The sequence below is a fragment of the Setaria viridis genome, chromosome 4 (genome assembly GCF_005286985.2).
Source record: "Setaria viridis chromosome 4, Setaria_viridis_v4.0, whole genome shotgun sequence".
Taxonomy (NCBI): Eukaryota; Viridiplantae; Streptophyta; class Magnoliopsida; order Poales; family Poaceae; genus Setaria; species Setaria viridis.
The window spans coordinates 22763506-22780723 of NC_048266.2; the positions used below are offsets into that span (position 1 = coordinate 22763506).

Sequence of the window (17218 nt, forward strand, 5' to 3'; positions counted from 1 at the left end):
GCACTCGCGAGTTTTCCGATGAGGACACCAGCTTAACCCGCGAGCTGCTAGTGGGTTGTGGGGGTTTAGTTTTGGTACCTCAAAGGGGTAGAGGATGGCCGGAGGCGGGTGGTCTACAGCGAGCGGATCACGACGGCCCGACGGCCATGGTAGCTCGGGAAACTCTAATTCCGGGCCCACCGGTGGCTAGAGTTGTCCTAGGAGGGGCTAGGGGTGGAGCTCAAAGGGTGAATGAGCTTCGAGTATGGGGGATTTGAGTTTGGTGGGGCAGATGGAGATTATTTGACCAGCGAGTGGCTAGAGGTTGAAGAAGAAAGAAGAGGAGAAAGTGGTGCTGGCGTGGACATCGGCAGCATGGGTGTCGTGGAGCAAGTGGGCGCCCGTGCACCGATGGTCGCGGACACCGATCGCCACCTGCCGCTATGCAGCGCTCAACTGCTCCTCCTACCTGCTCCTCGCCCTACAGCGCACCTGCATGGGTTGGGGCATGATGCGGCGCGTTGAGTACCCCAGGTGGCACCAGCCGGCCTTGCCTGGCACTGCCGGGTAGCCATCGTCGAGGGAATGGACTGCTGGCCCGCAGCGGCTCGGTGCGGGGGCGAGAACAAGGAGAGTGCTAGTGGCGGCGGCAATGCCAAGAAGAGGAAGTGGCTGGAGGGAGAGAGAAAGGGGAGGGAGGGGAAAAAGATAAATCTGACGTGTGGGTTGCCACGTGTCGTAGACGTTAGTGAAACCACCGACCAAAACCGCTAGATGGTCAAAATTGACGGTTTTAACAGTTGGATGGTTAAAGATTCCTGGTTTTTGAGTTTGATGGTCGAAACAAGATTGAGGCAATAGTTTGATGGTTAAAAAGGACCTTTTTCCAATAAGTTATATACCCATACTTTACTCAAAAAAATTATCCATAAACCAAATTGATACACACTTTGATGATATATGTGAAGTCATAAGTATTCGAATATGAATCCGAATTCGAACTATTTATTTTGTATTCGTATTCGATAAGATTTGCACTCGTATCCAAATTTGAATTAAAATATAGTAAATAGTGCTATCCAAATTTGATTCGATGTGTATTCAATCCGAATCCATCGCTGATCACGCCATCGGTGAAGAGGCTACGCAACCGTGTAACAGGGCAGCAACCAGGTGTGACGGTACGCAGGGCTATGTGGCACGTGGGAGACACGTGCTAGGGCCCTGGGAGACTTTTGTTTACCCCTCTAGCTGCCAAATAAATGTAAATTGAGATAAGAGGTTCCTATGCACTGGCCACTAACATGTGGGGTTGGGTCCATGCATCAGTGAGGTAGCTACAGATTCAGCTACTACAGAGCAACCTCATCCCGTGTCGCTTGTAGTCAAAACATTTTAGTTTTGAACATCAATATTTCTTTAATATTTGAAATTAACTTTTGAAAATAGTTTTCCTATATTCATCTTTAACAACAGTCAAAATATTACACACTTGATATATTTGGAATGTGTTTATAATACTAATAATTCATGATCAAAATAGTGTTCCACCGTGTTGCTCTTTAGACTACGGTTATCTACGAACAGGCCTGTGATCAAGACTACGGTTATCTGCGAACAGGCCTGTGATCAGGGTTGGTCAGCAAGACCTCGGTAGCATCCCGGCCCAAGAGGTCGCAGGTTCGATCCTCAGTGAGGATGAATTCTGGTGGGTTTTTCAAGATTTATTCCTGGATTGCTATGGGTATACACATGCGTGCGCATTCAGTGGTACTGCGTGTTTCCCGCGCAATGAGGGAAGTAGTCTCTCCAATCTCTTCTCTAGTGTGTATATGAACACGTACGCGTGTGTGTCCGTGGTTGTGTGCCCTCTCAAAAAATAGACTACGGTTATTTTTAGACCGGAGGGAGTATCCGTTCATCGAACTCTAGACACCTAGGATACTAATTTTGACTACCCTCACAAAGTTATCGTAAGTAAATGAATATAGTTATCAAACAATACACTTGCACAAGAAGACTCTTTCGATAGGAAGGTTTATATTGTGCAGAGCAAGTACGGTGGCCTATGTGGCTATGTGCTTTAAGCCAAAGCATTAACTGGCTAAGGCAAACGACATCCAGAGAATACATCATGGCAAAGATATCTGAAAGTGTTCAACAGTGAAATAATGTCCAATTCAGGTTGGAAGACAACATTCAGAGAAGAGTTTGCTTAGGCTTGATGTCTGACATACAAGTCTAGCTGGGTAGCGTACATATATTGCCTCATTGTGGGAATTAGTACGGTGTTCCTTTTTATCAAATCACAATGAAGTTTACCAAGTTTGTAGCATCACCTATCCCTAATAGTTTTATATGTTAGTCTTGTGGGGCACTGGGGGTTGAGGATCTCTTATGTGATGATGACCCTTTTTTTTGCCTCGTACAGTCCTCTTTGTGCATTTCCCATACAAGTAGGTGCAGACGTGCTGAATGAAAGAAAACAGAACTACATGCTCTGTTTATTGGCTTGGCTCACAGTTTGGCATCGCTAGAGCCGGCTTGTTGGCCTAATGCTGGAGATGCCAGTGATCTCCCGTGCGACAATGAGGGCGTTAATTTCGTAGCTACCCTCGTATGTGTACACGGTCTCCATGTCGCAGAATGCCTGCGTGCATGACATAAATAGGCAACGCAAATTACTGAATTAGACAGTCAACAAAGGACCAGAATTCCCAATGAGCAGAAAAATAAAGCTTAGGTAACTGATAAATAGTAACTGTCACAACAGCCTACCTTGCCAACGTGGAAATCAGTGACAATGCCGTTGCCGCCAAAGAGCTCCCTGCCGAGCGCCACCGTCTCCCTTGCCTGCTTCGTGATCCATGCCTGCGAGATTGATTAGGTAGCTATTGTGATGTCCATATATATGTATTGTTGATATCAGTTCGAGTCCTACTGTCAATTATCCATTGAATTATGCACCGAAAAGAAAGAAAGTACGGGTAAAACTGAGCCACCAACTGACCTTGCCCAGGCTGGCCTGGCCGATGGTCATCTTGCCGGAGCCGTGCAGCTTGCAGAGGCGCCAGCCGAAGAGCCACATGGCCTGGATGTTGCCAAGCATCCTGACAAGCTTCTCTTGGTTCAGCTGGAACGCGGCTAGGGGTACGCGCCACTGTTTCCTCTCTCCCAGGTACCTGACCAAATATAGTGGTGCAGCGCAGCAAGAATGAGTGTATGAAAATATTGTCAACGGAAGCTTCTGAGCTGAAGTGATGTACCTCCGGCATGCGTCGTACACCCCTACTGCGATGCCAATGCTGACCCAGGCAGCCATGACACGACTGAAAGCAAGCGACTGCATGCAAGAACAATGGAAAGGTTTAATTTCCTTAACCAGCTGTAGACTACCAAGCTGTTTTTAACATATGTAGGGTAGGTGTGGGAAAAGATATTAAATACATTAACGAGATCCTGAAAAGAATTGGCACCAGGCAACCGGTCATCTTCGGGGACAAACACATTCTTCAGCTCGATGTCGCAGTTCTGCACCATTCTCATTGACACCTTGTTCTCAATCTTGCTGATCTGCAGACCAGGGCTCCCTCCATTCACGATGAACCTGAAATTGTGGTTCAACACCAAAAAAAAATAACATACATTGTTAATGTGAGTGAACAATGCCGATTCATATATAGTCTGCCTTACCCATTGACCTGATTGGTGCTGGTATTCCGAGCAAGAACAACCAACACATCTGCAAAACTGCTGTTCCCAGGCCACCGTTTCCGACCATTTAGGACCCACCCTCCAGGAACCTAACCAAGAAGCTCAGATCATATCGCAAGATCGATCAAACTGGGCCACAAGTCTAAAATAAGTGTATCAACAAACAGAGCATATATATGAACTAAATGACAGTTTTCTGGGCACAATTAATAATCTTCCATAACTTAGCTAACACATAGAATGTTTGTTGAGATGAGGTCCAGAACAATTGGATCTGCATATATAAGCTTATGCAGACATGATGGCAACGATGTGGAGTCGTAGTACATGTCAAATAACTACCTTTCGGGCCACGGTGTTCAGAGAGCTTGCATCACTACCATAGTCTGGCTCTGTCAAGGCCTGGAAATGTGCAAGGTCAGTTAAAACTTGCTAGCCTCTTAGGCACCGAATTAGCCAAAGTGCCATGGATTGACTGTTTCACTTACATAAGCGCAAACTTTGTGCAGTTTGCTCAATGACGGCAAATATTTATCCTTCTGTGATTCAGATCCCAACTGTGCTGCTTGATCACCACATGTCATGCATACATAGACGTAAGTGTTTGCTAGCTATAAACACACCATCTAACTGAAGTTGAGCAGCTAGGGGCTACGGCTTACAGTATATATCTATTGAAAATTATTCCGGTACTCCCTCCCTACAAATTAGCACAAATCCTGAAGCACCTGTAAAATAATTAGTTGATTTTGTTTTGTGCTACTCCCAGCCCTAGCCCTGCCTGCTCCTTAGCTATCCTAGCCCAATTCATCAGGATTAGATCAAGATGCACAACTGTTGCCTTGTGATCGTGGCATGTGAGCCCAGGAGCACCACAAAATAAAATCAACTAATTATTTAAATGTTCTTTAGGATTTGTGATTCGTGCTAAACTGCTAATTTTTAGAGAGAACTGGAGCAATCCTCATATCTATATTAGGAAACATTTTTGCCCCTCTTGTTTGAAGAAAGGTAAGAGATGGGACCTAAAACTATCTTTTCCTATCGCATCAAAATTTCATGTTCACCAACTCGAAGAATTGAAGTTACAACCCAAAAGCTCTCATTCCCTCATAGCAAATCAATTAAATCTAATCAGCACGACCTATAGCACTAATCTGTTGTATCCATTGATTATTACTATACAAGTACAGCAGATATATCATGCACTCATGCCAGCTCTAGGATCATATATATCTAATATTAATACAATGTCTATCATTTAGGTAAGGATAGATGTAATTACATATATACTCATCCAAATCAAAATATGTGTCGTTTAAGGTTCCTCAAACCGGCTACCAATCAAAATATTATTAACTTTAACAAGTAATATTGAGAATTACACGTATTCACAATGTAAGATATTCCCTCCGTCCCAAATTATTATTCGTTTTTGGCTTTTCTAAATACATAGCTTTTGTTATGTATCTAGACATATCTAGGTGCATATCAAAAGCTATGTACTTAGAAAAGCTAAAACGAATGTAATTTGGGACGGAGGGAGTAGATGTTATTTGATTCATCACGAAAATAATTTCATAAAATTAATCATTTTTATTTGAAATGTCATGTTTTCATAGAAACTGCTAGTAATAGTTCCAAACATCATATATTCCGATCATAGAGTATGTTATAGATCAATACATACCGATACAAAGCATGGCAAGACACGACTGAACCAGGCAGAATGAGGCTATGCTTGCATCCACACGAGCAACCTCTGATATGCACATAGCGTAAGCTGTTGCTGATAGCCCAGGACATTCGTGGCCCTGAAGAAGGGAAAAATCTGTAATCCAATGCTTTACGTTCTCTAACCTGGTTAACCGGTATTTGTAAAGCCAGTAACCTGAATACATAGTACTAGTATACAACATAAGCCGTTACCTGCATAAATGCTAAATTCTTCTGGCGATTTCACAAAACATCACATTTAGGGAAATCCTAAGCACACTGCGTGTTATATATAAATATGAACGATGCCAGCTCAGTGAAAAGTAGACAATCTTTTTATATTACATCTGGAAAAATGCCAGATCTTGTGATATAATATAAAAAGAATTAAGGATGGTGATAGGGTCAGGTACCTAAATATGGTACCAGACCCTATCACCATCCTTCCACCTCTTCACGCCTACAACCTTTCTTCTTTTTTTTTGAAGTAAACACCTACAACCTTTCACCTCCACCTGTGTTCTGGACTGCAGACTTCAGGTTGTCACTACTGTCTAAGATCCTCATATATGTTGATGATGGGTCAACCCTTGAATTAAGTTAAGCTGTTATATATTCATGTTTTGAGTGAGCTAGGAGGATTTTGTGGTATTATACTATTTTTCAAAAACTGTGATATCTCTGCAGCCTTTTCTGGGGCAGTCTAAATACATTATTTTTTGTAGATAGTACGGAATGTAGATAAACGAATATATACATACCTTGATGATGCCTCCAAGGAAACCGAGAGAACCCAGCTTTGGAATGAGATGAAATGGGAGTACTGCTGTCTCCCAGTACTATCAGAGAAACCAATAGAAGAAGCACAGTAAATTAATCATCAGCACTCACCAATATAACATTTGAGAAAAGGAAAAAAAAATCTACGGATCGGACTTAGTACAACCAGAAACCTGGGGTATTATTGGAGCAACATCATTCTCCATAAACAGCCGGATTTTGATCCGTAAATCGTTCTCCTCTGGCGTCAGCAGTTCATCAAGCTGATAGTAGTCCGACACTGGAAAGCAGACAAACATACGTTGACAGACAATAACACGTCCGAGTCATTTGACTCACGGATAACTGACACAAGGTTTCCTCCAATTATAATCTCAATGCAGGAGGGCATACTGTACGCCGCAACGTTACGAAAGGATTTAAACAAACAGAGGAAAGAGAGTTGTATGTCAATGGACAGTTTGTTCAAAATGTCGAAGCTAATCGCGATATGTAGTGTTCACCGAAAAGGACCTAATCGCAATCGATGGGATCTATCGCGTAGTTCGGCAACACAGCGATATGCCGTGGAAGCCTAGGCGGAGTCGCGGAGATGGGTCGGGTGTCTCGTGGTTGGTGGAAAAGCATTGGGGTAGCGAGGAGAGTCACCTGCTAGCCAGCGGTGGAGAAAGCAGGGCACGGCGATGGAGCTCCCCGTATCGTCGCGTCCGGCCCAATGGCTCCCCGGCGGAAACGACAACGAGCGCATCAGATCCATTCCCATATGCTTTCTCCTCGCTGCGCATCTCAAAATCGTTTCGGCCACTTCGGCTCCTCTGCCGGAGCTCGCCGCATTCTCGATCTAGATGGACGGGACAGGGCCCGCCAGCCCGGGGCGGCGAAACTACAGAGCAATGGCAGCAGCATCGATTGCGGGGATTGCCGCCGTGGACAGGACGATAGTACACAGGCAGAGACCAGCGACCGTTTGGGCGAAGCTTTCCGGTCCTGTGAATTGGGCCCAGAACTGCCCCTCTCCTCCCTCGGGATTTCCCTTTGGACCGGGCTACACCCAAGCGAGTAAAAAAGGCTTTGTCCGGCCCGTAAAGTGCTCAGTGAATATAACCGTCCACCTGGCGATTTAACATATTTTTTTTCCATGGGGTAGCATGTTGTTTCTATTCTGTCCGACCTATGAAAAGCATAATCCTAACATTTAACAAAAGTCCTGCAAAAGAGTAAGCATAGCTAACTGCTTAGGTCCTATCTGGATCCACCTATTTTGGCTAATGGATGTTTAGATCCCCTATCTAAAATGCTAGTTGAGAAAAAATTTATCTATACTACCGCTCCCTCTCACCGCCCACCACCACCACCAGCATCTCCAGTCAAACAAGGCCGGTCTGCCAAGGCCAAGGGTGCGCGCCCGTGGCCAGCGACGGCAGCGGTGAAAGGATGGCGCAGCGTTGTTGGGAGGAAGATGGGCTACACCCTGAAGCGGCGGAGCTCACCAGCAAGGGGCCACGCGACGAGGAAGAGGTGGCGCAGCGGGGCTTGATGGGCGGCGGCAGGACCGGTGGATAGGGGTAGCGTCGGGAGGTCGGCACGACGAGGGAGAGCGACTGATGAGTGGCGAAATGAGTGCGCGAGCTCAAGGGAAAGCTGTGGGCGCGAGGATTCAGCCGGAGACCTACCAACGATGATGAAACGGCCCAACAGCGAGCTCGGGTTGGCGGGAAAAATGGTGAATGGTAACGACTCGCCGGAGGGCTAGCCACCGCGTGGGAGCGGCGGTAGGGGGCGAAGCTCCGGGGAGCCAAATCGGAGACTGGAACTCGTCCCCGGGGCTTGCGGTGCTAGCGGTGGGGTGGCTAGGGTGACGAGGGAGAGGAATTCTGTGACACCCAACCCAATTTGGTTGAGGCCCAGCAGTGGCCTATGAGCGTAGGTGCGCATGTTTAGTACCACCTTGCTAGTTGATTAGGAGTGGAGCCAACTTATAAGCCTTTGTCCCCCAGCCATAGCATCTTTGGGTTAACCCTTTTACACAAAGCGAGGATGAAAGTGTACGCATGCCCACCCCTCGGAAGGGCTGGGCGGTGCGGCTTTGGAGGACGGGGGGTGGTACAAACTTGGTGCCGAGGTTGGACGAAGAGGTGGGACACGGCCGCCGCGGCTTCCAAAGGGCAAGCCGCTAGTGTCACTGCCGCCACTACCCACTTCAGCAGCAAGGATTGGGGGAGGGCGGTGATGCATCGATGGGTGGCGGGGAAAGGGGGCTCAGGTGTTAATGCTGTGTGGTAGCGGGTATTTTTGGGAACCCTTAGGAGCATTTTGGACTTTAGTCACTTTTAGCTGGTTTTAGCTACTCTTGGTCAGCTAATGGCTAAAGCTCTTTTTGAGCTTTGGCTAAAGTTTAGCTAAGTTTTAGCTGGACCCATTTAGATCCTTAGCAGCTAAACTTTAGCCAAAAGCTCCAAACAAAACCTTAATTAGGGTACGTACAACAGTTTAGATAGTTGTTGTCTATTTGATTTGCCATGTCATACGAAGATAGACATACAAACAGTTCGTACGGTGAATCATCTATGTAGCTGTCTGTGAGCTATTTAATTCATCCATGGACACATAAATCATGATGCCATAAATCATGATGATCAAGAAGAAATTTGATCTTTGTAACTACTTTGATGCTTGCACGAATCCATGATATATTACAAATCTTTTGCGGAAATGCTAGGAACCTGATGTCCGGAGAGGACTTGAAAAATCGGACGTTCTTGGTCCCACCTTCCACCGTTCAGGACACATGCTTTCATTGTCATCCACTCATTTTCTACTGCCCCTAGGTCCCACCTTCCACCGATTGAGCTTAGAAAAAATCAGACATCCTTCTTCCTCAATCAGTCGCAGCGACGTGGTTGTAGACGATCGCAACCGCCTCCGTCGTGTTGAATGTGCCGAGCCAGCGCTTCTCCTTGGTGTTAGGTCCCGGATCTCCACTGCCTACCGGCCCTACGGCGCCGCTCTTCCTCCATGAACAAAGCCTTGACGAGCACCAAATGCGGCACCACTCGCAGGTCGCGCGGTGGCCGTGGCGGGCGTTCGCGTCAAATGTGTTTTGATAGGTACACGCCTATGGAGTCCTGCGGCGGCCTCCTCGTCCTCCACCTTAGTGCCCTGTTCGCGGAGCGTGCCGGCCTCTGCATCTACGACCCCATCACGCCGCGCCTTCCTCCCACCCTTGGAGGCTTCTCGGCGACGAAGGCGGCACCGGTGGCTGCGCCGGACGGTTGTCCCGCCGGCTGGTCGTCATGGATCTGAGCGGGCTCCGTCTCCTCCGCGTGATGCTCGACGTCATAGCGAACCGGAGCAGTAGAAGCTCGCGCCTACTGACGGCTCCATGTTGCGATAGGTACCTCCTGGTGTTGCAGTAGAGATTTTTGGATGTTGCAACAGTTGGCTGTTGATGTTTCATCTGTTTGCAACAGTCCAACTTGCTAGCAATCGGGTGTTGCACCAACTTGTTCACGATGTTGCATATGGTTGTTTTCTTTGTTTCGGCCTCTTCTTCTTTCGTTGTTGCAATGTTGTAAGAGATGCTTTTTTGTTGTTGCAATACTGTAAGAGATGCTTTTTTTGTTGTTGCAATACTTGATTTGGCCGAGATCGCAAGATTGTTTCTATTCGAGATGTTGCAATGTGTCTATTTTGAATGTTGCACGAAGCGATTCGAGATGTTTCATGCACGTAAAGGTGTTGCAAATTTATCTTCTGATGAATGTTGTGTGAAACATGATGAAATGTTACGCCAGGGATTTTTTATCCTATAATGAGATGGATGGCGTGCATGAGTTCCAAAACTATTTTTAGTACATGTTTTCATGTTGCAAGTGTTGATTTTTGATGTTTTGATAGTTATTTTTCAATGTTGCGACGGAGTGTCCGATAAAAAAAAATTATTGGACGTCCGGGCGCTAGCACATCCGAATCTTTTGATAGTTAAAAAAAAAACTAGGCCAACAATGCCCATACCACTACTTCGATTAGCAGCAACACATACTAAGATACTGGTTTCTGAAGACAGAGAGAGGAGAAGCTGCAGACCGCTCGTTTGCTTGCTTGCAGCTGCTTGGTTCAGCAAAGGAGATGGCGTGCCTGGTTGCTTCGGCAAAGGAGATGGTGATGCTGGTAAAGCTTGGATTGGCTGTTTGCTTGCCTGCGGAGGAGCAGTGGTCGAAGTGGGGAAGAAGAAAGGGAAATCGATGCTTCTGCTACTTGGTGTCGTGGAGAAGAAAGAACAGAGAGAAGAGATAGCTGCGAGCGGCGGCAACCAGGGAGCAGGAAAGCCACCGCCGGCGAGCCTGCAGGCAGCCGCACGGCCCACAGTCCTCCACACCGGCATTTGCGACGACGGCATGTTCGCTTCAGCTTATTCAGTCGGCTTATTAGCCACCAAACAGTGTTTTCCTCTCATAACAAATCAGCCGTTTCAGCTTTTCAGCCGGCTTATAAGCTGAAGCGAACAGGCCCGCAGTCTTCCAGCACGGGGTGGGCAGCGGCGGGCCTGCTTTGCCTGAAAAAAAAAAGAAAAATAGTGCGCGCGCATATTGGATCCACGGCGTCGTTGACGACCTGCAGCCGCTCGTACAACAGGTGATGGGAGTCGGCGACTGCTTCGGAGCACGCGCCCGCGCTGTAGACGAACGGAACAACGGCAATAACCTGTTTTTTTCACACTACCGAATACCGGTTATGCAACCCGTATTGCTACTTCGGTACTAAGAGGGACCTTTAGTACTGTGTCAAATAACGGTACTAAAGGGGTATTAAAAAATAAAAAAAATCCACCAACCGGAGCCCCAGCCGCACCCCGCCGCCATCCGCCCGAGCGCCGGATCCCTGGCTGCACCATCGCCACCATCTGCCCGAGCGCCGGAGCCCCAGTCGCACCCCCGCCGCCATCCTCCTGAGTACCTGAGCCCTGCACCTGAGTACCTGAGCCCCGCACCAGAGAGAGGGCGAGGGAGGCAGATGGTGTACTTACGCTCCTCAGCCCGCCGGTTGCCGCCGCTGTCGGATCTGAGAGAGAGGTGGTCGTTACTCCAAGATCCACGTGCTCCTTACTCCGCCACGCCTGCCGACGCTCCACCGCCGCGCCCTCCCGTTGGAGCCCCGCCGCTCCTTGCTCCGCGACGCCTTGCCGACGCTCCGCTGCCTCGCCGCGCCCTCCCTTCTTGCTTCTGCCGCTCCTTGCCTCGCCGCTGCTCCTCACCACATGTAAGAGGTGAGGGGCGAGCGGAGGGGGGGAGGAGATGGGCGGCAATGGGAGGGGCGGTGAGGGGATCGATCTGTGGGGGGATAGAGGACAGGGAGAAGAAGAGAGAAAGGCACGGGTGAGAGGCTAGATGAGGGGGACGAGCGGATAAGTATGTGTGGGGAGGGGGTGAGCGTGGGGAAGGTACCCCTTTAGTACCGGGTGGAGGCTTCAACCGGTACTAAAGGCCCTCAGACACATTAGTGCCAGTTGGAGGCTTCAACTGGTACTAATGGGTGACCTTTAGTACCGGGTGAAGTATCCACGCGGTACTAAGGGGGTCACTGGGGCTCCTCGGGGACTAGCCGTTAGGTCCGATACTAATACTCACATTAGTACCAGGTCAAAATTCAATCGGTACCGAACCTTAGGACGAATACTGAGTTTTCCAATAGTGTCACTTAACGAGGGCCACGTCAACCAAATTTGCTGAGCTGGAGGCTAATAGACGCTGTTGTCTTGCCGCTGTACAACGTACCCTTTAACTAGGTTTGATTTACATGTCAAAATTAACTTCTGGATGTGATTTGCAAAGTCTAATTCGTTTCATGTGGTTAAAAATATTTTCACGCCACAATTGTAAAAAAAATGGTCACAGTTATCACTCCCGATCACTTATTGCCCCCTTCAAAATTAACCGTACGAGCCTTTTACGTAACGATTGTATGTGAATCACGGGTACAAAACTCATCGTCCATCCACTCACTTTTATCCCGGTAATATTTGGTCTAGGACTAAAGGTTCATAAATCGGGATTATTTGGTCTAGGACTAAAGGTTCATCAACCGTGATTAAAGCTCGACCACTGGTGGGGGGCTCACCGGACCTTTTATCCCAGTTGCAAAGGCTAGTGGAAAAAAAATCCTGAGAGGCCTTTTATCCCAGTTGAAAACACCAACCGGGATAAAAGACCCCCTTTTATCTCGGTTGGTGTTACCAACCGGGATTAAAGGGTCCCCATGGTTGGCTGAAAAAGGACTAAAGCCCTCGAACCCTTTAGTCTCGGTTTGTGTTACCAACTGGGATTTAAAAGGGGTCTTTAGTCCTGGTTGGTAATACAAACCGAGACTAAAGGGTTCCCCACGAGTTAATACAAAACGACTTGCATCCCTTATATAGTTAGATGTGTTGTGTAGATGGGATAGCAAGGAAGCTACGCACGAGGCTTGAGGTCATGGGTTTGAATCCCACGCACCGCGCACGTGTATATTTTGCTTGAAAAATCGCGTGACTTGTGACTTGCGCGTGTGGGGGGCCTCCCAGCTAATAATTTTTTGGCACAAAATCCTTTAGTCCCGATTGAGTGACCTGGGACTAAACACCCTCCTTTTATCTTGATTGCTTTATCCCGGATAGTTGTTTGGGAGATTTGCTCTCTACCAACCAGGATAAATGACCAGTTTTCTACCCGTGGACGGTGAAAATATAAGCCGTTAGAACTATAAGAAAATTTCTTATTCGATATCGGAAGCTAACTCAATTCCTTTTTTGTCATAAAATTTTTCTCTCCCTTATTTGACAATAAAATCTAACTTTTATTCTTATTTAATATTTTCGACACTTTCCATGAGTTGAATCGAGTGAAGTGACATTCAATTCACCTCAAAAATTCATGCAACTTTTTTCTTAAAAACAAATGGAGGTGAACCCATTTTTCTTAAAAACACAGATGTGCTTTTGAAATTTTAAAATACCTATAATATTAAGGGAAAATAACTTATATTCATCACATGGATGCAATAAAAGTTTATAAGCTTATTTCTCATCTTAAGTTACGGAGAGAACTATGAATTTCTTGTAAAGTTTTCCCAAATTTCTTATTCTTCACAATTCTATATGTAAATCATGATAAGAAATAGCTTAATAAATTATTGCATCTCATGAGAGAAATATTAGTTACTTTTTCATAATTTTTTGAAAGTATTTTGGTGCCACAAAATTATCCTAATTTGGTGAATTTAATTATAAAATTGTGAACGAACATGTGTTGTTTTAAGAAAAATGGATCTGTTTCCATTTGTTCTATCACTAAGAAAAAGTTTTGTGAATTTTAAAGGTGTTTAGAGATGGTTAACCAGATTTAACTAACGGAAGATACGGAAATGTCAAATAAGGAATTAAAGTTAAAAGACAGTGCCCGTCTAAGCGAGAAGAAATTTTTCAAGAATAAGGTAGGAATTGGGTTATCTTTCAGTGTCAATAAGGAATTTTCCCTAGAACTATACAGCTAATTTAAGCTCTAGCTAGTCCAAACTTTCTCAACTATTCCAACTAATAACTCTCCAGCTAGTTGCTTCCACCCAGCAAGAGAATATTAGCTGGATAGCTCTAACTAGGGTATATCCAAACAGAGCATAGCTATGTGGAAGTTAGAATTCAAATGATTTACACATCAACGTGCACTAACATTCCTTTTCTTAAATTTGTGCATGTGTGCAGTTGACGTACCTGCTGCTGGAAAGGCTGATGGTGCCGGTGTTAGCCGAGGGCAAGCGACGGACATGTCCAACGCCTGCGGCTTAAGCTCTGAAGGCTTCATCACGCCCTTAGTTTGGACCAATCTTAATTTTGAAACTCTTTCGTTATTGTCAAGAGCAGAAAGAGAATATATAGCAGGACAAGCAAGCGCAAGAGTTGGCGAGATGTTGTATTGTACATGCGTTTTTATACACGAACCGGCCGATGCAGCAATGGAGGCCGGTATGTAGCACTGACATGTCTAATGTGTACAGGATGTGGGTATTCAACCCCTGTGGAAGTTGAAAAAATGGTACGAACTCGTTTAATATAGCAAACTTACTTAAACATATGTCGATTGATAATGCTAAGTAATTAAGGCCTTGACACATGTCAGGTATCATGGATCTGTTGCTTACAGCTAAGATTTGACTAGCACATGTCTATCATGCAGTGCAGAAGCGTTGACTTGAGAAAATTGTTATGTTTTGCTTGAATGTTTACCTGTTGATTATGCTACAGGAATAAGGACAATACTGCGATTGATCATTGTAATAATTAATCCAGGGTTTGTCATTACCTCATTATTACCCCTCATTCGTAATTTCGTACATGTCTGACCAAGATAGGCACACGAAACGTTCATGTCAATAAGTTCCACGCGCTGTCCTCGCAAGGATATTTTAAAGATTTTTCCAGGGCTTGATGTGGGGCTAGGATTTCACACTGAAATTTTGTCCTTTCAATCAAAAGAATAAATGTGGCAAGAGCTGCTTCCAAATCTACAGGTTTATTTCTTGCAAAACAACCTGGCATGTCAAGGATAAATGATTGACTAGTAAGTTTATGACAATTGTGTGTCTACCAAATTAACTTGATCTGTACTGCAAAATGGCGGCTACATGTAATTTCAATGATCTTTTAAGGCGGCTACATGCCGACATGAATGTTGTCACATGCTCTCGCTGACTTATGAGATACAATATTGTAGCGTACAACGTACTCCTTAGTCCTTACGTAGAGCATCTGTGGAAGGATAACTCCATCCATTCATAAATACTCTCTGTTTAGCAAGTTGCTTGTCAAACTTAAACTGTGAATATCAAGATATTCATTTGGAAATATAAAATCATATATGTAGTTTTTTTTAAAAAAAATCATAATATCATACTACGGTCCTGTTTGGCACGGCTCCACTCCTAAACTCCAGCAACTCCATCAAAAAATTCAGCCAAACACCCCAACTCCAAAACTCCATGGAGTTGCCAACTCCATGGAGCTGTAGTGCAAATGGAGGTGGAGTTTTGGAGCACCTCTTTTGCTGCTCCAGAAACCTCTCTTTCGAACCTTCTCGTGGAGTTGGTGGGTAATTACCTACCAATACCACTGGTTACAAAAAAAATGTTTCATTCTATTCTCCTTTCTATTCTCCCGTGCCCCACTCGCTGCCCGTCGCCCGCCGCCGTGCCCGTCGCCGCCCGCCGCCGCTCGCCGCCGCCCGCCGCCGTGCCCGTCGCCGCCCGCCGCCGCTCGCCGCCGCCCGCCGCCGCGCCCGTCGCCCGTCGCAGCCTGCCGCCACCCGCCGCCCGCCGCCGCCCGCCGCCGCGCCCGTCGCCCACCGCCGCCCGTCGCCGCCCGCCGCCCGTCGCCGCCCGCCGCCGCCTGTCGGCCCGCCCGCCGCCCGTCGCCGCCCGTCGTCGCCCGTCACCACCCACCCCGCCGCCTGTCGTCGCCCATCGCCGCTCGCCGCCCGTTGTCGCCCGTCGCCGCTCGCCGCCCGTCGTCGCCCGTCGCCGCCTGTCGTCACCCGTCGCCACTCGCCGCCCCGTCGCTACCCACCCCGCCGCCCGTGGAGGATCTCCCGTGTGCGGCACAGTACAGTGGAAAAAGGGGAAGAAGAAGATGGGATAGAGAGGATGACAAGTGGGGCCTTAATTGGGGGGCAACAATGGCAATCCATCTAGCCAAACACCTCATTTTTGTTCTGGAGTTTTGGAGCGGAGCTGGCTCCATGTGAAGTTCTGGAGTGGAGCAGCTCCACCCGGAGTTGGAGCCATGCCAAACAGGGCCTACATTTCTTATTGTCTTAAAATATTTTTAAATAGAAACTTGTATTCAAAAGTATGCTTTAAACATAAAATATTTGTGACTGACGATAACACGACGACTGCATGCAGAATGCTCTTTCCGTAGACTAGGTTTTTGCCCTTGCGTTGCTACGTGCACCAAAAAATTTTCAACTCAATACACGTAGCATGGTCTATCTGCAAGCAATTTTCTCTGGAAAACAATGGTGAAGAAAATTAATTGAGTAATTAGTAATTCAGTCGAGAGTCAGTGATACGTATTTTGAGCCAAGAAAAAAAGATGTCCCAATATACATATGCTTACCGGTGAAATTAAATCCTTGTGCCAAAAATAAAAAACCCATTCAAACATTTCATCGAACGCAAAGGATAAAGGGGCACAAGATACGCAAACGTTATTGCTTTTTACAAACTTAATCAGATGTTCAACGAAGGATGAACGGGTAAAAGCTACACAAACGTCATTAATTTTACAAACTCAATTATATATTCACGGATGGATTAAATTGAACAAAAATCCTTGGAGATCACTGTGCAATGCGTATAATCTCCTGTACCAATGAAACAAAGCAGATACAACTAAACAGGAACTAACAACAGTTAGTAAAGAAAGTGCACGCTGCAGCCTTGCACCGCTCCGTTGCAGCGCCTCTGCTTATGACTGATGCTGGATGCATGCAGGAACGACAACTGCTTTGTGCAGTGATGATAATTACAATACATATTACTAGCACAATTCAAGATTTCAAGTTTTAAGAGGGACTGAAATAAAACAAAATAAAGTAGCAGTAAAGGTCCATGTTTATGTATGGATCCAAGTTCTAAGCAGTTCACGTTCACCTAGCTAACAAAGTCTGAAATACGAGTATCATATATTTTTTTAAAAGCAACGATCCATGCAAATGGTTCTCACTTCAACTCTTGAGAATAGAAGCTGGGTTGTAGACATCATCCTAAAAATGAATGATCTATTATCAGGGGGGAAATATCTTGAACCAAAGATTGGGGAACTCAGCTTAGAAAAAGGAAAGCTTATGCTTGTAGCTTACTAAATTGCCATGCCGTGCAATTATACTGATACAGAGTACAGAATATGCTCCCACAACAAAATTTGTATCAAGGATATGTACCAGAGAGAAACTATATGATTCAGGATCTGACCATCCAGAGGTTCTGATATTGAGGTCCT

The 17218-nt window shown here is 46.2% G+C and overlaps 1 protein-coding gene across 4 annotated transcripts; it reads right to left on the reverse strand.

The window, feature by feature from the left end:
* Positions 1 to 2127: 2127 nt before the first annotated feature.
* Positions 2128 to 14130, reverse strand: LOC117853738 (acyl-coenzyme A oxidase 4, peroxisomal). Of its 4 annotated transcripts, XM_034736026.2 has the most exons (13): positions 6838 to 7411; positions 6363 to 6469; positions 6171 to 6248; positions 5623 to 5688; positions 5384 to 5507; positions 4182 to 4255; positions 4036 to 4095; positions 3673 to 3782; positions 3427 to 3586; positions 3246 to 3322; positions 2990 to 3161; positions 2758 to 2850; positions 2128 to 2629 (listed from the first exon to the last, which is right to left on the reverse strand). In XM_034736026.2, exons 4-13 carry the CDS (start codon positions 5626 to 5628, stop codon positions 2513 to 2515), a joined length of 993 nt encoding a protein of 330 aa, XP_034591917.1. In that variant the 5' UTR covers positions 5629 to 5688; positions 6171 to 6248; positions 6363 to 6469; positions 6838 to 7411; the 3' UTR covers positions 2128 to 2512. The 4 variants fall into 4 exon arrangements, with proteins under 4 accessions (XP_034591917.1, XP_034591914.1, XP_034591915.1 ...); XM_034736023.2 differs by lacking the exons at positions 5623 to 5688; positions 6838 to 7411 and adding an exon at positions 13934 to 14130; XM_034736024.2 differs by lacking the exon at positions 5623 to 5688 and having other exon boundaries at positions 3456 to 3586; positions 6838 to 7438.
* Between the last annotated feature and the right edge of the window lie 3088 nt (positions 14131 to 17218).

Excerpts from the sequence above, each read along its gene's own strand:
- LOC117853738 (XM_034736022.2), bottom strand. The coding sequence starts at position 6,952 with ATGGGAATGGATCTGATGCGCTCGTTGTCGTTTCCGCCGGGGAGCCAT. Across the intron at positions 6,470-6,837 it reads TCTCCACCGCTGGCTAGCAG|TGTCGGACTACTATCAGCTT; the intron begins GTGACTCTCCTC and ends TCTGCTTTCCAG. Across the intron at positions 3,162-3,245 it reads GTGTACGACGCATGCCGGAG|GTACCTGGGAGAGAGGAAAC; the intron begins GTACATCACTTC and ends ATATTTGGTCAG.